The sequence below is a fragment of the Vidua chalybeata genome (genome assembly GCF_026979565.1).
Source record: "Vidua chalybeata isolate OUT-0048 chromosome W unlocalized genomic scaffold, bVidCha1 merged haplotype SUPER_W_unloc_4, whole genome shotgun sequence".
Classification (NCBI taxonomy): Eukaryota; Metazoa; Chordata; class Aves; order Passeriformes; family Viduidae; genus Vidua; species Vidua chalybeata.
In genome coordinates this window covers 1141039-1168393 of record NW_026530339.1, presented here as the reverse complement: position 1 = coordinate 1168393, position 27355 = coordinate 1141039, and the positions used below count along the sequence as shown (strand labels likewise).

The following is a 27355-nucleotide window of genomic DNA, read 5'->3' as shown; positions in this document are numbered from 1 at the left end:
CAAAGATTACTCACTAGCAAAAACATGTTGCTTTGCCAGCTGAAGAAACTCACCCTGCTGTCAGACAAATGCAAAATAGATCCTGACACTGATCACCTTCCATTCACATACTTGCAAAAAGAATTGACTGTCACTGTAGATAGAATTTCAGTTTGCTGCCCATGCCACCCCATTTAAAAGAGAATGTTACCTGGAAGGGCTATGTGAGATAGTGGTTTGTTGATAATTAGAAGATGCAGGACTACCTCTCATGGAGTTCTGAGAAATATTAAACTGCGACATCATCATCCCTATTAAGAAGATAGCAGCATTACTTTATATGCATTTCCTTTTTAATCAATGAAGTCTCTCATTTCAGAAATTATATACAAAGAGATGATAAAATTTACAAACATTGACATCTTCTACCTACAACTGTTAGAAAACATTTTAAAAATATTGATTTCATGTAAGATATCCATTTTACACCATGACATAAAAAGAATGTTCCCTAAAGGAGTATTAATTCAATAATAAATATCAACGGTAGTTCCCTCCTCTGTTCCTTAGCCAAAAACCTGCTAGTAAATAGTAACATTTTATAACAGGCCACATACTCTGCACCCCAGACTTGTGTGTGGAGTACTTCAATGTGCCAATAAGATTTGAAAACTTCACAACAACTCAGAAGAACACAGAAAATTTATCTCCCATTTTTAGATCAAGTACAACAAACAATCATCTTGGGCTGAGTGGTGCACGATATTCTCCCTGCTCCCCTAATGCCCTAGTGGTTCCTTTCTACCCAGGGACAACAGCTTTCTATTCCACCTCCACCACACTTAAAAGGAATGTTATCAAAGAAGGTGCTGAAATATTTTCAGTTGCAAAGAACCACCAGTATCCCATCTGTAGTCTCCAACAGTCTGTAGATTCCCACAGTCATGCTTTGAAAATTCAAGAGTTGTACTAGATGGCAAGCCACAAGTACCAATGGGCCTGGAACTAACTTGCATCTTTATTAGGGAGAATTTAAATGAATCTTTTTTGTTTTCTCTCTTCCATACAAATATAAAGAATTTCTAAACACCACATAACACTAGAAGTTGAAATGGTACAGGTACACAAGAACTTATGACTTTTAACCAGGTGATTTTAATGATAGAATTTAATGTCTTGCAGCTAAAACAGCATCAGAATTCACATACACACTGCAGCTTGGGAAGCCACAGCAAGTGATCCAAAGCCATGGGTAAAAGCACATCAGCAATGCAAATATTTAAACCTAAATTCAGATAGACAGCTAACTAATCCAGAGTGTTTGGGAGTCATCAATCTTTGTATTACTATCACTGATTTCAATTACTGCAATATTCACACAAACAAAGCTAGTTTCAGAAATCCTTCCTGTCATCCTCTTTTCTCTTCCCCTCTCCCCAACAAAGAAGTGATGGAATAATCCCCCAGGAATTAAGCCATTACTACCTCCTGGTAGGTATGAAGTGCTGCATTCCAAGTATATTAGCCCAGACAAACTAGCCCAGAGCAGGAGTGAAATTCTCATATTGTGCTGAAAAATAAATAAATAAATAAAATAAGAGACCTCCATACTTTAGTACAGAGGACATTTCATTGTCCAGAGTAACAGAAGTGGACTCCTCAACTCCTGCAACATTTGATTAAATGAACACTGGTTGCCTTGCACAGAGGCAAGTGAGGAGGAAACTCCAGAGGTGTTGGAGGCAGCATCTGGCATGCTCACTGCCCACTCACCTCTCACAGGCACTCTCACCACAGCTAGGTAGTAGCTAGTCAAACTACTAACCCTTAACATTCATGTACAGAAAGCTGACAGAATGTGCCAGTATGAGTATGAACTATGCAGAAGTTTCATTTTATGCTCAAAACAAAGACTGCACTTTTAAAATACTTGAAAAATATATCTCTTTTCTCCTCTGTAAATTTAAAACACACTTTTGGTTTAAAAAAAGTATGACAGAAAATATAAAAAGTAATACATTTTAATGCCATTTTAAAAACCTTAAAACTTATTCTGTGATAGGCAGTTCTCACCTCTTTATCTCTGTTAGGGGAGACAATCTAAACTCCAAAAAGCCAACCAAACAAAACACCCTAAGTCCCCAGTGCCCATCCCCCTCCCCTCACCCCACTAAAACCCCCCAAGCAACAACAAACAACCAAACAAAAAAATCCCCTACCACAACAGTGTCTGTCTAATAATAATGTAATGAGGAGGGAGTAAAAATAAGCCCAAACATTTAGTCTAAAAAGGAGCTGAAATTACTCTGTGGTCATTAACACTAAAATATCTTCTAGTACATTTTTTACACTGTTGTTCATATCACTAAGCAGCAGATTTATGGCTACACTGTGCATCTCCATACCTTAAAATACTTAAGAATTTCTTTTAAATGCAACTTTAATTTTGATTGTTGGTAATGCTCAGTTTTGAGAAAATATCATCCTAGTAATAACATTCACACAATCACAGGATATGGGTCAAGTTGGAAGGGACCACAGTGGGTAATGTGGTCCCACCTCCCTGCTCAGAGTCATCCCAAAACACACAGCACAGGATTCTGTCCAGATGGGTCTGGAATATCTCCAGTGAGGGAGACTCCACACCCTTTCTGGGCAATCTGTTCCAGTGCTCGGTCGCTGCACAGAGAAGTTCTTCCTCAAGTTCAGGTGGAACCTCCTGGGCATCAGTTCCTGCCTGTTCCTCTTGTCCCATTGCTGGGCCCCACTGAGCTGAACCTGGTCCATTCTCTGACCCTTCCCTGTAGACACTGACAGACATGGATGAGGTCCCCTCTCAGCTGTCTCCTCTTGAGGCTGAACAGCCCCAACTCCCTCAGCCTTTCCTCATAAGAGAGGTACTCCAGTCCCTTAATCATCCTCACAGGCTCTGCTGGACCCACTCCAGGAGCTCCATGTCTCTCCTGTCCTGAGGAGCTCAGAACTGGACACAGCATTGCAGGTGTGGAGAGGGGCAGGGTCACCTCCCTGACCTGCTGCCAATGATCTTTCTAATGCATCCCAGGATTCCATTTGCCTTCTTCGTCAAAAGGGCACACATTGTCCATCAGGAGCCCCAGGTCACGCCCAGCCTGTACTAGTGCCTGGGGTTGTTCTTCCCCAGGTGCAGAACCCTGCATTTGCTTTTGTTGAATTTCAGACAGTTCTTCTCTCCCAGCTCTCCAACCTGTTGCGGTCCTTCTGAAAGGCTGCACAGCACTTGGGGGTATTGGCCAGCTTTGTATTCTTAACATATACTCCCAGTCTTGAATGTAATTTTGGCTCAGAAAAAAAGGGATATGCGTAAATCCATTTTATCATTCCTACTGCCAAAGAATACAAAATCATGGCTCCAGATCACAGAAAAGGTCTTGTATGATTAAACTGTATTACAGCATCACGCATGCTTAAGCAAGGATTGCTCACCAACAGGCAATTTTTCAGTTAAATATACACTCTTATTGAAAGCATATGTCTACAAAGTTTTTCCCGTTTATGCATTAAAATGTGCATTTTAATTCTTCTATAGATGAAAAAAAATCAAAGCAACTGATGCTTAGAAAAATATGCATAAGATTTTAATCCTCAAAAATGCACAAGTAAATAGTTTAAAGTGAATTTTAAGTCCTTTCTACATCCTAAGCTATGCTATGAAGACTAACCTATTGCAATATGGTATTTTAGCTGATCTTCTAACAGATATCTGCTGAAAGACAAAGCCAGTGTTGAGAAGAGAAAAACATATTATGGAAACTGAAATTAAATAATAGCCTAATTTTAAATAAATAATTATTATAGCACCCAGAACTTTCTCTGTCATTTGATTAAAAAGGTCTATAAATAAAATTAACATGTTGCCCTTGTACTGATGCTGCACAGTGATGTGATGCAGTCTGTTCAGACAACCGAGTAATACAAAACAGTCTAAAAACTCTAATTAAAAATCTTATCTGTATGAACTCTGTTTCAACAATGGAGCTATTATTAAAAGACATGGAATAAAGGTTTGAACACTGCTGCTACTTTACCTGAAACAAAATATGCCAGCAATTTGGGGGGGGGGGGGAGGGTGGTGCACCCAGGATACAAAACAAGTATTCAGATAATACATCTTTCTTGCACTATTTGTTAATCATAACTAAAAACAATTCTTGCTCTAAACTTAGTGTTGAGCTACAAATCAATATGACTGTGGAAAAAACATCAGCACAGAATTTTGCTTGTGCTTTACCTTATATTCACATGTATTCAACACATAATATTTAGCTTTCTGAAGAGGCCTTTTTTTCCTGATAAATTGTACTGAACCAAGACTTTTATTCCACATTTACTGTAATTCTTTAGCCAGGTGGTCTTTCTGATCTTGCATTAGAAAAGAAGGCTGGAAGAAATGAATTTGAATTCAGTTTGTCCATACTAATGCTGGAACTGACGCTCAAGGGATCATGGTGTAGAGGCCCACCCCAGGCAGAGTAAATTGATATGGGGTCCCAGTGCCTTCTTTCCTTCTCAATTCTGGGCATTACAAATACTGGATCACAGTACCCAGCACTGACTTCACCACATGCTGGACTCAACAGAAGGCAAAAGGACAATATTCAGAAAGAAGACAGTAAGGAAAACAGAAGAGATGAATTTGAATTACTAGAAAAGAACCTAAATTTCATTCTTATGGCTGGCAAAATGCATTACATAAGATCTCTACCAAACTCTCAAGTATTCTACAAATCATGACTTCACAGAGATTACAAAATATGTTCAGAAAGCAGAAGAAAGCCCAACCTTTACTGCCAGAACACATCAGTATACGCTCCTTTGGCCTAGGAGATCTGAATGGGATGTACTAACAGCTAATATGGCTGCCACAATTTGCCAACATCTAGCTTAAAGATCCTCCTATTTCCAGGTAAGAGTATGGCATAGAAATGAATAAATTAAAAAAAAAAAAAAAAAAGGCACTTCACCTAGCTTTTCCAAACATTCATTACAGAGCCTTCTTCCTCTCAAAAAACTTTGTGTACAGCTATACTTTTCTCCTCTTCCCCCTTTCTTTCAATGTTTCCAATTTCACACTTACATTGCAATGTTTGCACTGGTACAAGTATTCAGAATTATGTAAAATAAAATTAAATATTCAAGGAAGATTTAAAGTCTGATCTCTTTTGGTTCTCTGAAAGCACTTTGTTAACTTTATTAAAATAGCATCAACTATTCTTTTATGTTTAATCGTTTTTTAATTCCGTACTAGTACCTCCCTTTAAGCATAGGCAAAAGCACATTAACTAAAGATAGGTGGTTTTATTTCAATAAGGATTATTCTTAATCTATCGAATCAAGCAGCAAAAGTGTTTCCCCCTCTGAAGCACATAATTAGCAAAAATTAGAAAGAAACTACTTTATCTTCTTTCTTTCAAAAGCCTCTGCTGGAACAAATAATTTCATAAATAATGCCTCCCTTTTGCACTGGAAAATAATTATTTTACTCTACAAAACTGGTAGGAAAATGTGTGTTATCAACATTATTCTCATACTAGATCAAAAAATCACACCACTGTACCAGCTATTAAGAAAAAAATGAACTCTATCCAAACCAAAACCAGGACAAGTATATGTTCTTTGAGAACCACTAAGCAAAAACTGTCAGGACAGTCACAACTCTTCCAGCAGCTGGAAAAAAATTATACTCTGCAACAGCTACCTCCAAACCCAGAACCTGGAGACCCTTTTCATAGTTTAAATTTCAGGATATATGTATCAATGACCTACAAAATATTTAGCATTGCCTTTCACATTTTCATTTGTGGAAATTTTTGCATTCTTTCAAGGAACATTATGTGTTCAGTCCTTAGCAAGTTCTTTTCAAATGTTGTATTGCTTTTTACTCATTAGCCTAGGTGAATGAACTTAATAATCAATATTTTTTTCCCCTTCCAAAAACACCCTAACACTTTCTGTTCCCTGTGGACTCCAGTAACACTTCTATTTATATCTCTACAATGCTAGCGAAGCTTTATCCTCACATTGTGAAAACTCTGAAAACCCCCCTACTCATTTCATAGTTTAGTATTTAAAGAATATATTTCAGGTGCAAATGAAGAAGTCTCCAGATCTACAAGTAGAATCTGTCCGATAAATCCTGTGCTTGGTCTCTCCACTTCTCCATCTTTGCTATCCAGCAGTATATCTCACTAAACCTCAGAAAAGAATTAGCTATCAAAACAGTAAAATCTGTAGGGCATGACAAATTGCTGAGAAGAGGAATGGCAAGGAGATGATGTTACATATGGTTCATTCAACCTTATTCTTTACCTCAGGACTATCAAAAACTACCACTACAGTGATATACTTTAATTGTACAGATTTCCAATAGAGAACAAGGCAACTTTTCCCAACTTCAATTTACTAAAACAAACAAATAAACCTACCTATAAAGAAATTCAAATAAAATTACTTAAAAATAAAACCCAATCACTTATCCTAGAAATTAAACTTTGTCGAGAAATTCAACATTATTTTTTACAAAAACACCTAGTAGAGTGTCTTTCTGTGCTTATTCTAATACTATCACTCTTAGAAGATGTCATGACACATAGCTTTTTATCATTATCAAATACAAGATAAGGCATAAATATCACAGTTGTGCTCCCTACATATTTGTGGTTAGCATCAGCCCCCCAAACTTACAGAACAACATAAAAATCAATCAATCAATCAATAATCAATCAAAAATCCTTACCGCTTTGCACCCCATATCTGTTTTGCATGCTTTTCTCCCTGAAAACATTAGGATTCCTTGCCAGGACAGCCTGCAGTAAGACTGGTATATCTCCCTCTGGATCATCACTGCCAAGGTTATCTTTCAATTCTCTGGAATTGTGGAAGTAAGTAAATAAAGAGGCAAATGCAATTTCAAATTATAAGAAACCATGAGTCAAGTAAAAAAACCCAAACAACCACAACCAATCAAAACCAAACCAAATTACAGCATTTTACTGTTAAAATACAGGAAAAAAAACCACCAAATCTGCACTGCACCACTGTTCTCTAAATCTACTTTTTTCCTCTCATGCTAAAGGAATGGTAGAAAAGGTATTCCTACTAGTCTTCAAAATTATTTTCTGTTAATAAACACTTATATATACATGGCTGTCAGTTTCAGACTATGACGCTTCTTATGTCCATTTCTGTATTGTGATCTTCTCCATAAAAGAAGAATGCTTTGTCATAACATCCAGAAAGTACTATTGTAGAAGTGAAAATAAGATAAGCATAAATGCATAACATTCACATTGCAGCCCAACATTTTGAAAATCTTTTATTTTAGAAGGGGAAATTGGCATATCTTTGACATCACAGGATTCCCTTTGAACCTTCAAAAAATTTCTCTAAATGCATCCATATTTTCACTTTTTCTTTGCATTGATGACTTTGAAGAGCTACTTTCATTTGATCAAAATAACAGATTGGAACACATAGGAAAAAGACAGGGCTGTACACATAAGACAATTCAAAGAATACCAGTGAAAAATGAAAAAACCAAAATACTTGCTGGTTTGATTCTTAAATATTTTAAGTTCAATATCTAATCAGAACTTACATAGATCTTGCATGGGTGTCTCAAAAAAGTATCTTTTTGTGTAATACTGGGTATAAAATTTGTCAGTGCACACAACTAACGAAAGTGAAACACAAATGACTTTTGCACAATCAATACCACAAAGTTTGCACTCCTAACTAGCAAGAATAGAACAAGCAGCATACCTATTAAAAACAAAATTAGTTATGCATAAGGGCTGTCAGACAATTACTAGCATTCCAACGGAAACAATTGATTCTTATACTGCAATAATCTGCTAAGCTAGCCTAATAAAAAACCTGCACCTTCTAATTTTCAGATACTAACACCCTTCTCAATTCAGTTCAGTTTAATTTAAAGTAATAAGGATGGTGATCTGATATAGTTGAAGTTCAAAATACATACATATGATCTGTTGACACCTGATTGAGACTGTGGATGAGCTGTGAAATCAAGTTTTCATCCCTGCAAGCCAAAAGGCAGTTCACCTCTTCAGCTATCCGTCCATTGAAAAGCAGGCTTTTTGTTGTGGTAGCAGGTAAAGGTGATGGAAGAGGCAGCTGGTTCAAAACTGTTATCAGAAAATAGAAAGGGGTTCAGAATTATTTCATGAAACACAAGCATACAAAGATGGACACCTTCTTACTCCCTCATGTGATTAAGAAAGAAAATCTGACAACTACATTATTTGCATTAATTACCTTGAATGTGCCTTGAAACTTGGAAAAATTAGCAAGATCAGCAAAACATTTATTAAAACAGTATAAATTCAGCTAGTTAATTGAGCCTATTCTACTGCCTCTACTCATCAAATCCTCCATGTTTTTAGGGCAACAGGACTTGTCAATTCCAGTACCACCTTCTCACACAGAGAGAAATAAGGTGAAGCAGTGACATGCCTTTCTCTTTCATGCACTCCTGACTTTCTGAACATCAGAGAAATATGACAGAGAAAGAAGCAAACACACCTAACACAAGGGCTAATCCCACCAAAGGTAATCAGTGTTTTAAGAAACTCTTGCACCAGAAGTCTGGCCAGTGACTTCTACTAGTTAAGTATTTTGACTTGAGAACCATACCTGCAAATAATTAGTGCTGGAAAACTGTCCATAGCCCAGAAACTTATGATTTGCATCCTGATGGACCATTATTATACACACATAATGGTACATATATACACATATAAATACATAAGCAGCATCTTCCAGTTTAATAATTCAGAATATCAGAAAGACATGAAGTGGTTTTTTTTCCCCCCATAGAATACATTTGCTTTTTTTTTACTATAGGCAATTAAATTCATTTGCTGGGTATATACTTTCAGTGTCTCTTGAAAAGTCTTCAAATTTCAACAGCATAATAATAAAACAAGAGCTCAGAATAAGCACTTGGATCACTGAGTCCAGTTATCCTCAGACAGACAACTGAGCTATAAACTCTTGCTTACACTTTATAAAAAATATGCATCTTTGTCCTGATTTCTCTTATTGAAATGGCTGTTGTAGGACTTCATTATAGCAATGATAAATCCCCTCTAAGTTTCCACTAGAAATTTATTTTTGGTCAGATTATAACCATTTGGTTTTGTGCCAGCATCAGCTTTTAATGTCAATAGTTCTTTTTCTTTCTTTGCATTTTGTCTTCCTGACATATTTAAAGACAGTACACACACCTCATTTACTCACAGCCAAGAAACAAGCCTCATAGGTTCAGCTGCTTATTTCCATTCTAGCAGCCACTCTTTGCACTTGTTAATTAGAGCAACTTTTTTGTACTTTGTCCAAAACTAAGGAACTAGGTTTCAAGTATATTCAGAACATTCCACAACTCTCTATCTGAACATCAGTCTAATCATCTCTCTCTCTCTCCAGTGAAGATGATGATATGTATGTTTTAGAGAAGTATTTCATCATCTATATGTTTTACTTTATTTGTGGGGTTCGCAGATATGTTACCAAATGATATTCCAAACAACAAATTCCTATATTTTTTTGTTTTGGGTTTACTTAAAGGTGTTTTTTTTTTAACCTACGTGTTTCAATTAGCATATTTTGTTTGAATATATTTTTAAAATTCTAGCAAGGACAAGAAATGTTTTAATACCAAATCTGATTTTGAACAGATTTACTTTTAAGAATTTTAAAAATAAAACTATTTTTAGTATTTTGAAAATGCAGGTATATTTAGTGAAGAGGTAGAAGGGAACATAGCAAAGACAAAAAAAAAGAGTACTTACGGTCTGTAAGACTGGCAATCCCTGCAAGAGTAGTGATGGGAACATGAGGCATATCCCCATTCATCCTGAAGTTCTGGGATGGTAGCGACTACACAGATATTTTAGTTCAGGTGCCAGCTATCATTACTTCCCATCTCCCAAGCACTAAAAAAACCAAACAAAAAAAACAAACAAACAAAAAAAAAAAACAAAACACAAAAAAACACACACACAAAAAAAAAACACAAAACCAAATTAAAACTCTCAGTTTACTTAAAACAATTTTAAATTCAATAACATAAATGAAACATAGACCATAATCTCAGATGCATAGTAAGCAAATTTTGTCAAAAGTTGGCGGAACAATGTAGAATTAAAATATCAAATAGCATTAAGCAATCAAAAGGCAAGCTTCTGGTTTCAGAAGCAGAGTCCGCCACCAAAAAAGATGCAACATAAGGCAATCAAAAGACAATTTGCTCAGGTTATACAATACCAATGCAAAAATTGGCAACAAAACTTTTTGGCTCATAATGCAGTGGACAGCACTTAATCCATAATCAGTTTAAGCAATTAGCTGCTATATTCACTTCCCAGTTTTGGAGGAGATATTTTTCATATAAGAAGTTAGCAAACACAAAAGGAATAATTTACAGGTGCAAATGTCAAACAGTAAGCAAAGTGACAAATGCAAAATCTTAGTATATTTTTGTCATGGTTTAACCCCAGCCAGCAGTTGAGTGCCATTCAGCTGCTCATTCCCACCACCCACCCACCCCAGGTGGGATGGGGAAGAGAATCAGAAAAAGGCAAAAACCCATGGGATAAGAACAGTTTAATAATTTAAATAAAGTAAAATATACTACTACTGCTACTAATTGTAATGAAAAGGGAGATAAAAAAGAGGAATAAAACCCAAGAGAAACAAGTGACGTGCAATACAGTTGCTCACAACCCACTGACCAATGCCCGGCCCGTTCCCGAGCAGAGATCGGCCTCTCCCGGCCAATTCCCCCAGTTTATATACTGGGCACGACATTCTGTGGTGTGGATTATCTCTTTGGCCAGTTCAGGTCAGCTGTCCCAGCCATGCTCCCTCCCAGCTTCTTGTGCAGCTCCTCCCTGGCAGAGCATGAGACACTGAAAAGCCCTTGACTCAGGGTAAGCAATACTCAGCAACAACCAAAACACCAGTGTGTTATCAGCATTATTCTGTACTGAATCCAAACCACAGTGCTGTATCAGCTACTGAAAAGAAATAAACTCTGTTCCAGCTGAAACCAGGACAATTTAAAAATTTGCAGTATTTCAAAATTTATCTGAAAATATCTCTCTAATATTAAACACACTCTGGTCAAACTATTACCAGGTACTGTTTCACCCCCTCCGCAGAAAGAAAAGGTTTAGTCACCACTGAACTAGTTTATTTCCTATAAAACAGCATAGTTTATATTCAACTACTGAAAAGGAATTTGTTAATCTAGTTTTTACTCACTATAAAGATCCCAATTGTAAGGAAGTCCACACTATTTAAAGCAAACAAACAAAAGAACAAAAAAAAAAAACCCAACCACCACCAACCCCCTCCAAAAAAAGATCATCACAAGAATTTGAACTGTGTTTCCAAAACAACAAAAATTTACAAATACCATACATTACAATCCACTATTGTTATAGTAATGAAATGAAAAAAATTGAGCATGATATCTTCTGAGGACAAAATAAATTAAAGGAACTTGTTGTATATACATTTACCTATAGTAGACAGGCTCCTGTATTAACTCATGAAATAGTAAGACTTCTTCTGTCAGCATTTATGTTGTTTACTTAAGATTTGTTTATACTTACTTTACAAGTCAAGTTTTGCAAATTACATATACAATACATATAAACCAAAATATCAGTCATTTCCTTAATAATCTTTATCTCATTCTTTCTTATGCCACACCAATGACAATATATAATACCACTGCTAATACATTTGTACAGATTCTAAGCAAAACAAAGAAGTAATATTCTAAGTATTTTTCCTGCACAAAGTTTTCATGAACCAGTGAAGTTAACTTTTCAGTGTTTCCCTATCTACACACAACTAAATTATTTTGGGTGGGAGTGGGGGTGGTATGGTGTGACAAGGGACAACACAACCAATACACAAAAAACTGCCACCCAACACTGAGTTAACTTCCTTTGTTGCACCTGCCACAGGCTCATTCCCACCACTAAATTACATTTGCTTGTTAAAAATATAATACATTACAGGTGCAGAAATCTAGTTAAGGAAACTGCTGCAGATAGATATATGCTGTGTGGGTTGCTGTGTTTAGGGTTTTTTTTAATCCAGGAGAAAACAGCCTTCAAACACACAGAGTGGTTTCAAATGCTACTTGATACTGAAGCTTCTTTACCTGAAATGAATACCAATATACAAAGAATTTCAGTTGTTTCTTAGTTCCATAAATAAGCAATTCGTAAAGAAAAAAAAGGGACCTAACTTTTACCACAATGAGTCTGCAACAGCAAAGCCACAAGAGCTAACAACCCTTTTAGAACTTAAATTTTCATTTAAAGGTAAGAAGTTAAAGAACACCTTTCACACATAAGTTGTACATACAAGAGACTGTGTCAAATGAGCTCTCCTCTCCTGACTTAAACTGCATCAAAAGTGATTAAGGTCACATAACTATTTAGTATTATTGGAAATTCCATATGTAACACAAAGACAAGAGGAGGGAGGGGGGGGAATTTGTTTACTTTCCCTTCCTGTTCACCTTGGAAAGCTGTAAACATCAGAGGCAGTCACTAATAATGCAAGTTCTTTCCTGGTATTACTGCTACACTAATTATACAGATATTAAATGGAAAAAAAATCCCTCCAAAAACAGACACTTAAATTAGATACCTTCTCCACAGATACATAAGAAACATGAACTGGCAAGACCCAGATCCAAGAGTGGAACAAGTGCAGACAGCTAGCTAGGATGGTCAGGGAAAGACTAAGTTTTCCAAGAGGAGAGTAGAAGGGGTTGGTTTGTTTAACTAACAAAACCAAGGTCAGGAGGGGATGTGGTTGCTATGTCTAGGGCAAAGAAGGTTACAAAGGAAGAATGCTCAAAATATCGAGCAGTTAGAGAAGAAAATTGACAGCTCAAGACATGTTATTTCACACAAAATATCAAAATATCATGCAACAATTAAGGGCTTGACAAGTCAGACAAGTCAAAACAAACAAGTTTTGTTGTGCTTTGGTTTTTCATTCCCAACTCTAATAAGTCATTTATCAATATTTAGAAACTTTTGTATTATCAACTTTGTGCAGCAGCTACTACCAGTAGTAGTGCGGCATTTCTACCTATAGACTGAAAAAATAAATCTGTTACTTTATGTCTTGGGGATAGTTTTAATCCCATATCCATTTGTTTGTTTGTTTGTTTTGTTTTGTGTCCGGAATGGTCACTGCCGCCTCCTCCACCCCACCCCCCCCCGGCTCCAGTAGTATTGTGATGGGTGAGAGGCAACCCGGAATCCTGTGATGGTTGGGGACCAGGGACTGCTGCTTCCTTCCAATGGGGTGATAGTCTCAGCAGCCATGTGGCACAGACATCTGACTGGATATCCTGTTGCCCTGTGTTTTTTGCATGTTTCTTTTTTTTTCCCCTTTTCCTTTGGCACTGTGATTGGGGCTTGCCAGCTTGCTTCTCTGCTCCTCTGCTTGCTTGGGAGCCCAGAGGCAGTGCGTGCTAGGCCGGGAGCCCTCCCTGCCGGGCTGGCCCGACCCCAGGACCAGCCATCACCAGTGAGCTATCCAAGGGATCGATCCCCTGCCAGCCCCGCCGTTTTCTGCCACTGTATCAGGGCTTTTTGCTATACTTTAACCCGACACGCCGTGCCCGCCCAGACACCCTGTGGCTTCTGACACGGCTCTGGAGTCTTTGCTACACTTTGTTTGCCACCCTGGGTGTGCTCGCCTCTGCTATTCCAGCCTGCTGCTCCGAGGTTTCCTGTTGCAGTCCATTCAGCTTCCTGAATGGCACTTAGACCAGCTGGTTTTTGTGAGTTTGCAAAGGAAAGCCCCTTCTCTCTCTTTCCCACCGGCTGAGCCACCATTAACCATGTGGAGAGGTGGCTGAGCTCGCACCACAGCACCCCCTGCAGCCGCGGAGGAATCACTGCACCTGCCCTGCTTGGCCAGGAGCCAACAGCGCCCCTGCCGGCTGTGACCATAACTACACCAAAGGGGAAAGTGCTTGACAGCCAAGAAGGCTGTTTTTGGGAGTTTTTTTTGTTTGTTGTTGCTGCGGTTGTTGTTTGTTTCTCTTGTTATACATATACATGCTAGTAAAGAACTGTTATTCCTTCTCCTATATATTTGCCTGAAAGCCCCGTAATTTAAAATTTATAGTAATTTGGAGACAAGGGAGTCATATTTTCCATTCCAAGGGAGGTTTCCGCCTTCCTTGGCAGACACCTGTCCTTTAAACCAGGACACCTTAATATTAGCTGAATTAAGGAAATCAAAGAACTGTTGCATTGAAAAGCTTTTAAATGATGCATCATTGTTGCAGTTCAAAGAGAGAAGTAGAAACCCAATTTACATATATGCAAAGAGAGACTTGCATATTCAGTATATACATATACTCTTTCTGCTTTATAAGAAAAAAACAGATATTGTAAAAGACATTCCAGGGAGGAGGAAACTACAGTGCACAAAGGAAGTGATACAAAGAATCCCTTTGAGATAGGGAAACAGTGAAAGGGCAGCAGATACTGAGAATAATGTATTAAAAACTATAATCATAACATAATATACAATAAAAAAATGTGAAACCAAGATAGCAAGGACAGTAATATTGAAAATATTATGCTACAGGTAATAACTACACATTTAAAGCACTACTTCTGTATGTTATCTTCTTCCCTTTTTTGTTGTCAATTATATATATTCTCATTTACTGCAAATTAACATTCCAAAGAAAATTCCTACTGAAATGTTAAATTTTAAATGTTGTTCATTGGTTGGGGTTTTTTAAAGCGTATTGTGGTTTAACCCAGCTAAGCACCATGAAGCCAGTCCCTCACTCCCCCTTCCCCAGTGGGATGGGGGAGAGAATCTGAAAAAAGGTAAAACTCATGGGTTGAGATAAAGCATATTGGGTCTGGCTAAACTGGAGTTCAGCTATGCATTGGTAACTAGAAAGGTGTTGAGAACACACCAGTGCTGAGCAGCGCTGGCACAGCATCAGGGCTGTCTCTCCAACATCCCCCCCAGCTCAGATAGAAAAGCTAAGGGAAGGAATAAGGGAGGGCATTTGTTGTCCTACAATGTTTGCTTTCTGGAGCAACCACTACATGTGCTGAAGCCCTGCTTCCTGGGAAGTGGCTGAATATCACTCACTGATGAGAAATAGAGAATAAAATATTTTGTGCTTTTTTCCCTTTGCTTGCACACAGGACCTTTGCTGTTGCTTTAGTAAACTGCCTTATCTTGACCTACAAGGGGATTTTTTCATCTTATTTTCTCCCCTTTCTCTTTCCTCTTGGTTGAAATACATTCTTGTCCCCTCAACAAAAATGCCAGTTCTTCCATGACTTAGCTATGGACATTCACAAGAACATTGGAAAACAAAATAAAGGGGAAAATCTGTTTATGTGCAGTAATACACAGGCTCAGTAGCAATGGAAAGATAAGTAACACCTCAGGATTCAGAAATTTAGTATTTACATTTCAGTGTTTCATTCCCCATACTCCAGAGTATTCTTTAAGTTATATCTTTAGATTTAAAAAGTAACTTTGTAGTGGGTTGACCTTAGCTACCTCAGATAACTAACCTAATATATTTCTGAGAAAAAAAAAAAAAGATAAAAATAGATGAATTAAAATTAAATTTTAAAGAACTGCTAAAATATCATGTCTCTATAGCTTTATTTTTCTAAAACATTGTATTAAATAGAACATGCTAAAGACAGTTCTGTTTTATGTAGTTTATATTATGAAATCTTTAGTTTCGATGAAACTACTTTAAAAATTGTTTTAATTTCTTATATGTTGAATAGCATTGTACTGCTATAACCACAGCACTATGCTCAAAGTTGAATTCTGCAGCTGCACAATGTAAACCAGTACAACTCATTTATTAGCTACTTTATAATTTAGGTAAGCAGTGAACTCTTCTTTTAAAACATAAAACATGCTATTATAAATTCAAGAAGACTTGCCTCAACCAGTTTTAAGCTTCCACATTTTAGAATAAACTACTACTCTTATTAGCTATTACATGAAGCTATGCTAGTTATCAGTTCATAAACTGTCCTTAAAAAATTTTAAATCCCCACACTTAAAGAATGAGAGAGGCAGAAAGAGAATGAATTATTATCCTCTCATTCTCATTCAAATAAGATGCCATGATTGAGTACATCAGACAGATTTAGGTACAAGAGGGCAAATTTCTGGTTTCTATACCAGAGCTACAGTTTGATACAATGGCAGTACTTTTGCTACAAGTTTCCTGAATTAAACGCTTATAAAAATACTTTTAAAAATACTAAGGAAGGAGATAGGGTTGCCAAAACATAGTCTAAAACTTAAGTTACACAGAAAAAAAAAGCATAGGCAATCACAATATAAAGCATTTTAACATTAAATCAATCTCAGAAAAAGTCAGTATTGGAAGTGAGCAGTAATCAATCACCAATGCAGCTGCCTAAGGTAAAAATAGTAATGCAGTGTTATGTGTAATATGGATAATTCGTGCCTATAGGGTGATACATGGGTAAAGTTTTATATGATTAAAATATAGACATAAAGCATGCGAGACAGAGCCAGGGGGTAGCCTCACATATGTTGAAACCATTGCCGATAAGGCTTCATTTACAAGTTAATACATGTAGCTCGTCATTTCTCGAGACGATCTAGGAACTCCCAGGCAATGATGGACAACTACCCGAGATTGGGATCACTGGAACCACCAAAAGATACATCTCAATGCCGGGTTCCTGTAACTCCATCATCAATGTACATCGCTTCCCAGACCTCGAATTGTTCAACTCAGCGCAGAGAAAAGAGACTTAATGAATATGTGGGACTTGGAATGGAAAGAAAAGGCTGATCGCCGAAATCCCGGCCTCGAGCAAAATAAACTGTATAAGAACCGCTCGCGAAGGACGGTTGGTGTGAAGCATAGGAGACCCTCTACTGGAGCGGTCAAACCTGTGTCTCACCCAGCGCCGATCCCGGGCTCGGCACTGTCCTTTTCTTTGTGGCTGGCTCAGATAGAATTTGATCACTATAATAAAAATTGGTTTTTTTCATTTTTAATTTGGCTGGGTCAATTTTTACCTATAACATGCAGGAAACCTGATATGAAGCTAACTTGAACAACCAAAAAGAAGGGCAGCATGTGGGGGGAGGCTGAGAGAAAGGGGGGGGGAGTATTATCAGAAATCAAGAAGAATCATTATTACTGATAAAATCCCATGAAACACATCAGCATTTATAAAACCAGAAAGTTTATGGCATATACAGAATAGTCTCACCTACAATACTGGCTACAAAAAATTAAGTTTGAAAAGACAGATACAGAAATCCCAGAAGCACAAAAAATGAAATTCAGTGTACTAGTGAAATTAATATGTTTAGTTCAAAAAGTGATCAGCCAACAGACTGAATAATGCTGACAAAGTAAGTGAAAAATTGAAAAGCTTGAGATAAAAATTATTTAGCATAACTTCTAAACCAGTATTAGCATAATGTTTTTTTCCTAAAGCTATTCCAATAGTAGCTGCTCAAATCACTACAGCTACTGTAAGAAAAGAAATTTTAGTGAAAAGTACTGTACTGGACCAAGTGAGAGTTGCTTCTGAATATAAAGCAACCTTTAGAAAAAAATTTTAGAGCAACCAGCTTCTTCCTCTGTGGCTATTGTCACACTGCTTTGGCCTCTGCTGTTCTATTCGATAACAATGACACTGATGCCTCTGCTGCCTATGTGCTAGTAGTGTCAGTGACACCACAGTAAATGGGAAGAGAAGCCACAATAAAGGTGGTGGAAGCATACAAAAAATTAGGTCTGTGGATTCAAGGAAAGATGTCCCCTAACACAGATGTGCACCCAGTTTCTACAAGGGTAGACTAACATAAAGCATAATTGTGCTTTGTACCTGTAATAACCCTTCCCTGAGGAGGTAAGGAATTGTCACGAGCAAACAACAACAAACAAAACCAAACCAGACTAAGTCATGTGCAGAGAGCAGATACCTACAGGTAGTATGCAGCTTCCCTGACCTATACTACATGAATGTCTAGCAGGAAATGTTTATTTTTCTTGTTACCTTGGAATCACAAAGGGTAAAACTTCATTAGAATAGTTTCCCGAAAAGAATGAACAGCATTAGCATCTTTTTCTGTTAAAGCCATTTCCTTCTTGTAAGCACAGGAAGCTTTTTGTTTTTAATTTTATTTTCTATAAAAAATAAAAAACACTTATAAACAATGTTCTCCATTTTAAAATAGCATCTCAAATATTTAGTTCAGGTGCCTTAGCACTAAGAACTATTTAAAATGAGGCCATATCACATCCTTCATACACAAATCAGTTATGCATCAAGAAAAAGCCTATTCATTAAAGCAACACAACCTGTCTCAAAAATTTGCAGAAAATGAAATTATATTTACAAAACATTGTGATGATCAGCAAGTGTACATTATTTCAGGCAAAGAGGAAAATGCAAATCTTAGAATTACTGATTTTCAAGGTAACTGCCCAATGCATCATTGAAGCTATACCAAAAAAAAACCCAAAAAACCCCACTGTTCTACGGGAAAGTGTATTTCCTGCTATTTCATTAGAGAACTAATGCAAAACAGAATCTGTTTTAGGAGCCTTACTTTTGAGACAGCTCAGCTGTTGCCTTAAAACATGGGGATTAAATTTAAGCAAATGGAAAGAAATCTTGCACCTGGTTTCAAAATAAAATACTACTGGCTACTTCTCATTAAAAAAGGGGTACCAGATCAACTGATAAGGTAGCAAAATCTAAACCAAAAATTGGTATGTTTCAAAAACTTAAGCTATATAAAATACACATTAGTTTTGCAGTTATGTTCACCAGTTCTGCAAAAGAAAGCAACTAAAACTATCAAGGAGAATCGAGTTATTCAGGAAATTTATTACTGCTCCTTTATATATTTTTAAACAATAAGTATCTTCTTTATGAACCTTTCAATATCAAAGATACTGATACTACTGAGAGCTACTGAATTATTTTTGTTCTGCAGAAGTGAACATAGAATTAAACTGTAAAATCATAACTTTGCTTGGAAGCAGTCATGATACTAAGCTTAACTAAGAAATTCAAACATAAAGGGAAAACCCCAAGCTACTTCAGCAGTTCATACATTTATTATTTCCCATCTGTACTACATATTCTTCATGCAACTTCCATTGCAACAAAAATTATATCTATAATTATACTCTTTTTGGTGAGCACAGCCTTTTCAATGTTTCAAGCAGCAGCTGATATTAGATACAGTCCATTATATTCAAAAATGTATAGAAGAGCATGAGCTATTAAAAGGGTTTGGTAGGTCAGCTCTGTCAAATGGAAAGCATTTTAAGTTGCAACACGCATCTTTGTTAACAAAATAGTGATAGAGAGGAAGTAGTAACTTGAGTTTTTTTCAAATTCTTGACTGTCATTTGTTAGCTGGTAATAGCATTACCCTTTTCTAAAAGAAATTGTGTACTTAAATTACTTACATTTTAAAGGCTTTTAATTAGGTTGGATCTTAACCAGGCTGAAAACTTAGTGACTAAACACTGGACCAAAATCTATTCAATTCAGGAGTCTTTTTCAACTTTTAATCTTGCCCTTCCGTCTTTGAACATTCTCAGGTGATTCCTAACCTTTATAAAACAAAATTGGCAAGAAATATACCTGTTGATTAAATAGCCGATTTTGCACAAAACTTGACATCACACCATTTTTGCCTCTTTTTTGGATTTGAAAAACAATTAAAACACCTCTAAACTTCTTTAATACACACTAAGAAAACCGATGCACAAATGTAACATTTCTTTAAAGATCTACAATAAATGCCAATGGAAAATTCTGTATTTCTGAATATCTCCAATGATGGAAATTCACTGAGAATTTTTTTCCCTTTAAATCCAATCAGTATTTCCCTTACTGCACACAGCAACTGTAGCTTCTTTTGTTATGCACCTCAGACATACTTGTCTTCATCCTCTGTATAAACACTCATTAGCTAGTTAAAGGCAACATTTCAAGCCCTCTTAGCTTTTTTTTCACCAGGGTAAACAAACCCAGCTACCTCAGATTCTTCTGTCACCCTAAGATACAAAATAACTCATGCACTCACACTAAGATCTAAAAGAAGAAAAAGAGGAAGTTTTATTTCTGACTTTGTAATATATAGAATTCTAAAAGTGATAGTGGATTGGAGGGTGAAATTGCCACCTCTCCAACTACACTGGTTAAACTAACAGTCTATCAATTTTCTCTTTCCACAAAGAAGAATGTAAAATAATCATTATTTACATGAACAGTGCATGAGAACTCTAGTAGAAATATGTAAACATTAGAAGGCATAGAAAACTTTTAAAAGAACTTTAAAACTTTCAAAAGAACAGAGTAAAATTCTTCCTCTACATTTCATGCTCCAGCCCCCTAACCATTTTGGTGTCCCTCTGTCACAGTCCCTCCAGTTTGTCAGCATCTTTTTTTTTTTTTTTTTTTTTTTTTTTTTAACTGATCATGTCATTAACATTCTGGTTTCAGACCATTTTTGTCCTCACAGGCTACAGCATACTTCATTGTTACAATTGTCTTCTCGGCATTTTGAGTCCATTTTTTCATATTTTCCCTTCAACCAGCTTCCATTTCTACCCCACTATCTTACAGCTTTAAGACTTGGCATAGCTTTTTCCCCACTTGATACTACATATCACTTACACACTGTCTCACAACATGCCACATTCCACCTCCTCCATGCCATCAATAAAGCCAGTTCCCTCTGTGATCAGCCCCCTTCACACTAACAGCCAAAAGCTTTGTTCTATCTTCTGTATACAAAGTACATTTCCAAGATTTACCACAAGTCCTTTGCATCCTTGTTGTGGTTTAGGAATGGCACTCCAAAACTACAAGCCACTCATCCCCCTGCCCCTCCAGTGAGAGAGACAAAAGGCAGAAATTATGGGTTGAGATAACAATTTACTGGAAACAGAAATGAGATAAGAAACAAACTGTAACAGCAACAATATTAATAACAAAAGTATACAAAAAGAGGGTGATTTACCTCCAAAAAATTCTCACCCAGCCTAAACCCATGAAGTGGGCCCCAAGAGAATAAACAAAATGGCAGAGAGACCCTCTGTACCCATACTTTTTCTCCCAAGCACCAGCCACACACCCTTCTTGTAGGTAAGAATTCCTTACTTCTGCCCCCCAGTGATGATCTGAGTGGTATAGAATAACAGCCTAGACATGCCTACATGGCTCCAGGCTTTGCCCCCTCACAGCTACTGTGAAAAATTAACTCAGTCCTGGCAGAAAATCAAGACAATCCTCCACCCTGAAATCTCTTGTGAACAATATTCTCTTTGAAAAGCATGGAACACTTGTTGATTGTCATACACAAGGTACAACTTGTATACCCTACTTATATAAACTTGTAAACATAACTATACTTACCTACTTCATGTATCCACAAATTATCCCATCTTTCCTGAGACTGAAAGGTTATTGCAGCTTTCAGTTTAAAAGGCATTTACACAGCTGAAGTAATGATCTACTCTCTCATTATTTTTGAGAACTGCTAAATTCAGGAATTGATTTTATTATTTTCCTGAAGAATTGCTGAATGAGTTTTAATTTAGCTTGGTACAAGAACTGTGGTCATCAAGATTTTCTCTATCCATATATTGTCAATATTCTAGCTTAGAGCTGCTCTTCAGGCTACTGTGCATCAGGTAAGCTAACTGCATGTGACTTCCTGAAGCTTTGCAACTGAAAAACAGAAAAAGTAAAAATACACCTCTATCAATATTCAAAACTATTATGCTATCACACATTGACAATGGAAGTTTAGCGCTAGAAAACATCTGCTTTATACATCAGCAAGCTTTCCATTTCATTTACTTTATGCTGCCCCCCTCGAGGAAGCTGTGGACTGTATGAGGTCTCCCCTCAGTCTCTTCCAGGCTAAACAAACCAAGTGACCTCAGCTGTGACTTGTAAACCTTGCCCTCAAGGCCCTTCACCATCTTGGTCTCCCTCCTTTGAATGCTCTCTAATGGCTTTATATCCTTTTTATATTGTGGCACCCAGAACTGCCCCCAGGACTTGAGGTGAGGCTACCTTAGTGCAGAGCAGAGTGGGACAATCCCCTCCCTTGACCTGCTGGTGATGCTGTGCTTGATGCACCCCAGGACATGGTTGGCTCTCCTGGCTGCCAGGGAACACTGCCGACTCATATTCAACTTGTCATCGACCAGGACTCCCAGGTCCTTTTTCATGGTGCTGCTCTCCAGCCTCTTGTTACCCAGTCTGTCCATATACCTGGGGTTGCTCCATCCCAGGTGCAGAATCCAGCACTTGCCCTTGTTAAACTTCATATGGCTGGTGGTTGCCCAGCCCTCTAGACTATCTAGATTGCTCTGTAAGGCCTCTCTACCCTCAAGGGAGTCAACAGCTCCTCCTAGTTTAGTATCAATGGAAAGCTTAACATACATTCAACTCCTGTATCCAGATAATTTATAAAAACATTAAAGAGCACCAGCCCTGAAATATGTATTTCATATTGTAAGTTTGGATTTCATAAGAGACACGGGAATCTGAATCACCTCACTGTTATTTTTAGACCATTCACAACATAAATTAATTGAAATTTTCTAATATATTGTGTACATAAACAGAAAAGTGGGAGCAAAAGTTGTATGATCAGTTGACAAAAGTTAGTCCCAAGACTTTCTCTAAATTAATGCATCAGGAAATAGGAAGAGCAAACAGAAAGTAATATAAAAAACAATAAATGCAGGACAACCTGAGAGTCAGAGATGCTGAGTGAAAGTAATAGCACTACAGGTGCTGACACAAAGCACAGCAAAAATTCAAAGTAACAGCTGAACTGTTTGAGTGGCTTACTGACACTGAAACCTATGGTTTTCACACCACTCTGATTTGTTATTCATTTCAATGAGAAAGGATAATATAGTAAATAAATAGGAGGGTTAGGAGATGGCCTAATCTTATTATGAAAGGGGGCACTCAAAAGAAATCTATATATTAAATTTCTCATGCAAGTAAGGGTTGTATTGAGAAACAGGAAAAAACACTAATAATTTCTTTATTTCCCTTTGCTGCTTCCTGTGCATTTGCAACTGCTAAAGCAAGAACAAATATGCCTCCTTTCCTACTACTGTTGCTACTGCCAACTGTTCAAAAATAGTATTTTGCAAAAAACTTTCCTCAAATTCACATATTCTGTCTTACTGATTTCCTTTTCTCTCAGTTCTATTCATTGGCCAGGTTTCTTTCTATACTATCCCCACTGCTTCATGCAAAGATCAAGAAGAAACTAGGATTAATCCTGCTCCTTCTGCTCTCTCAGGACAAGAGGGCAACACTCTGGTTTACTCAACATAAGTATTAGTAGAAACAGTGGTGACAAAGTGATGAAATCTTTGAGAGCACAGATGTGCTAAATTCTACTGTCCAGCCTGCTAGTATTTCCAAATTCCTAAATATTATACAGTAATAATTTAAACTTGAGATGTGTACCTGACTCCAGATATACATGGGCAAATAGCTACAAAGAAAAAGAAAAAAAAAATAAGGGAAAAAAAAAGACAAGGAAAAATCATGGGAACTTGATCGTCAATGATGAAAATTATTCGTTTATGAAAGGCATCTCATCTCCAAGTACTATAGAGACTATTTGGTGATCTAAAGTACATTTTTTTGTTTCACCTGTTGCTACCATCTTATCAAGAGTTGGTCTACATGGGAAAATTGGTCACTTCAAACACTCACATCCAGATTTTCAGTCCACTGTTAAGAACCCTGCTGGTCCCATGTACCAGACAAAAGCCTTCAGCTATTATAGCCCAATCCTAGGGATACCCATACCTCTAGCAGGATAATTTTATAATGACAAGCATCAAGATGCCAAAAATCACATGCAACAACAATGTAAAATAAGCTGAATTTTAAATAAAACCATATATGATATCCACTTTAAAATAAAGATATACAGTTACTATTACATCCACTATTCAAATTGACTTAAGAATTTCTAACACATTGTTGTGCAGTCCACAAAACCTTACCTTACACCTTCTGCAATACAGCAGCATAACACTGGCAAGCTCTGGCTTTTTTCCCTGGTACTACTGCAGAAAAAAAAAAACATCTAAGACTTAAACAAGTTACTAATATTTCTATTTTTATACTGTATACAAAACACCCCCGTTGGTCTCTGGAGAACCAAACTCCAGCTGATGTTTCAGTTGCCCTCAAACCCATACCAGTAAATTGAAAGTTTTGGTCTACTGAATACACTGACTGAAAAAAAAAACAACCTCACTAGCTGACCTCTAAAATATCTGTATATATGTAGATGGTTAACCCATTACCTAACACTGTATAGACAGCACTCATGAATACATAGCATACTTCAAATTGAATCCTCACTGTCCAATGAAAATGGTTCATTTTGTACAGGCTCCTATTTCAGATATTAAGGGCAAGCTCTTCTCTAACTTGAATTCTATTTAGTGAACATCCTGACCTCCTAATCCAAATTATGCATACATGCCTTCAAAGCAGTAAGGGCCTCTGGGTGAAACTTCAGGAATATTTGGGCAATGCCTCCTACACTGTCAGGTAATCCTTTTCAAAAAGCTAAATGACCCAAGATGATTTATGACTCATGAATAACATCATTAGTAAATACTAGAAAATAAGTAGCACTTCTATGAAGAGGGCCAGGCTTCTGTAGCAGTACTTCCCAGAAATATTTATGGGTCTTGCAGACCTGTTCACTGGCCTGTCAGGGAATAGAGAGTTGTCTGGGTTTTAGAAGGTAACAGGCAAAGATGCTCAATCAATATAAAATGTAGACAGGGAGAAACACTTGTCCATTAAACTGCAGTAGTTGTTTCCAGCTTTTAGCAAAATGCTTGAATTCTGTGAACAAGGAATAAGGTTAATACAATGACAGTATCCTTAAAACTCTTTTTCCTTTCCATCTTTTTATAAATTACCTTCACAAAATTAAACGTATGATCAAATTTCTGAAGAACAAGCAGTTAAAAATTCTATAATTTCTGACGTGGTTTGGTTTTGCTGCCTTTCTTCCACTCAATTACAAAGGGATAATTTTTGAACATAACATGCTAACTGAAAGTTGCAATATAGAAATATGAAAAAAACTTCTAATTCTTATAATTAAAAAAAGCCGTAGAAGACATGACATCACCATGTCAATAAGGATAGTAAAGGGGGGGAATCAAATTTAAATATAGCAATGACAGGAAAAGCCAAAGAAATATGCAAGAAATTAATATTATACATTCATAACAGAAAATTTAATGTGTCTAGGTTGTCTATTTATATTCATACCTTTTTTTCTTAAAAGAATTTTTACTCGCATTCTCTGTCTAAAATCATCAAAGCTGTAAGCCACACTAGTGGCAGAAGCAAGAATAAGCTATTTCAAGTAAATAATTTATTTCTAGATTTGTCACCCCACCTAAATAGCTAAGTGGTCTCACATTTGATAAATGATAGAGCAATCAAAATTAAATGATCACACCCTGCCTTAAATGACAGCAGCCTGTCCATACCACTAAACTAAAAATTACCATATGATTCTGCCCCACTGGACCTGCTGTTTGTGAACAGAGAAGGGCTGGTGTGGGATGTGATAACTGGAGGCCATCTTGGGCACAGTGATCATGAAATGATAATTTTCTGTTCTCACAGAAGTAAGCAGGGGGATCAGCAGAACTGCCACCTTGGACTTCCAGAGTGCAGACTGGCCTGTTTGGGAGCCTGGTTGAGAGAGTCACTTGGGAGACAGTCCTGAAGGGCAAAGGGCTCCAGGAAAGCTGGATGTGCTTTAAAAAAGAAATCTGAAAGGAGCAGGAGAGCAGGCCGTCCCCATATGCCAAAAGACGAGCTGGCAGGGAAGACCGGCCTGGCCAAACAGAGAGCTTTGAATGGAACTCAGGGAGAACAAGAGAGTGCATCACCTCCGGAAAAAGAGGCAAGCAGCTCAGTAGGACTACAAGGATGTTGTGAGGTCATGCAGGGAGAAAATTCGAAGGGCCAAAGCCCAGCTAGAACTTCATCTGGCTACGGCTGTAAAAGACAACAAAAAGTGGTTCTACAAATACATCAGCAACAAAAGGAGGGCCAAGCAGAATCTCCATCCTGTACTTGATGTGGAGATAAACATAGTGACAAACGATGAGGAAAAGGCTTTGTATGCTACTTAGACCCCCTCATGTCTATGGGGCTGGATAGGATCCATGCAAGGGTACTAAGGGAGCTGGCAGAAGAGGTCACCAAGACACTGTCCATCATTTACCAGTGGTCCTGGACAACTGAGGAGGTCCCAAGTGACTGGAGGTGCCAGTGTGACAGCCATAAACAAGAAGGGCCGGAAGGAGGATCCGGGGAGCTACAGGCCTGTCAGCCTGACCTCAGTACCTGGGAAGATGGAACGGATCATTTTGAGTGTGATCATGTGGCATGTGCAGGACAACCAGGGGATCAGGCTCAGCCAGCAGGGGTTTAGGAAAGGCAGGTCCTGCTTGACCAACCTGATCTCCTTTTATGACCAGGTGACCCACCTAGTGTGTGAGGGAAAGGCTGTGTGTGTGACTACATGCACTTCAGTAAAGGCTTTGATGCTGTCTCCCAGAGCATTCTGGAAAAGCTGGCAGCCCATGGGTTGAACAGGTGCTCTCTTCACTGGGCTAGGAACTGTCTGGATGGTCAGGCCCAGAGAGTGGTGAAGAATGGAGCTACATCCAGTTGGCAGCCAGACACCAGTGGAGTTCCCCAAAGCTCAGTATGGGGGCCAGTCCTATTTAACATCTTCATTGATGACCTAGACAAGGGGATCAAGTGCAACCTCAGTAAGTTTACAGAGGGCACCAAGTTGGGTGGGAGTGTTGATCTGCTGGAGGACAGGAAGGCTCTGCAGAGGGATCTGGACAGGCTGGAGCAATGGGACAAGGCCAATTGTATGAGGTTCAACAAGGCCAAGTGCCAGGTCCTGCTCTTAGGTCCCAACCCCATGCAGCTCCAGGCTGGGGCAGAGTGGCTGGAAAGCTGCCCACAGGAAAAGGACCTGGGGGTGCTGAGCGACAGCAGCTGAACATGAGCCAGTGTGTGCCCAGGTGGGCAAGAAGGCCAATGGCATCCTGGCTTGGATCAGAAATGGTGTGACCAGCAGGACCAGGGCAGTGATCGTCCCTCTGTACTCGGCACTGGTGAGGCCACACCTCAAGTGCTGT

At 37.8% G+C, this 27355-nt stretch overlaps 1 protein-coding gene across 2 annotated transcripts in view; it reads right to left on the bottom strand.

The window, feature by feature from the left end:
* LOC128782892 (nipped-B-like protein) overlaps positions 1-27355 on the bottom strand; it is a 158050-nt gene that overhangs the window by 115541 nt on the left and 15154 nt on the right. For both annotated transcript variants that reach the window (XM_053933401.1, XM_053933402.1), the window contains exons 2-5: positions 9831-9974; positions 8000-8165; positions 6755-6885; positions 191-290 (exon numbers count right to left, since the gene is read on the bottom strand). In XM_053933401.1, coding sequence (XP_053789376.1) covers positions 191-290; positions 6755-6885; positions 8000-8165; positions 9831-9894 — 461 coding nt within the window. In that variant the 5' untranslated portion in view covers positions 9895-9974. The remainder of the gene's footprint in view (positions 1-190; positions 291-6754; positions 6886-7999; positions 8166-9830; positions 9975-27355) is intronic.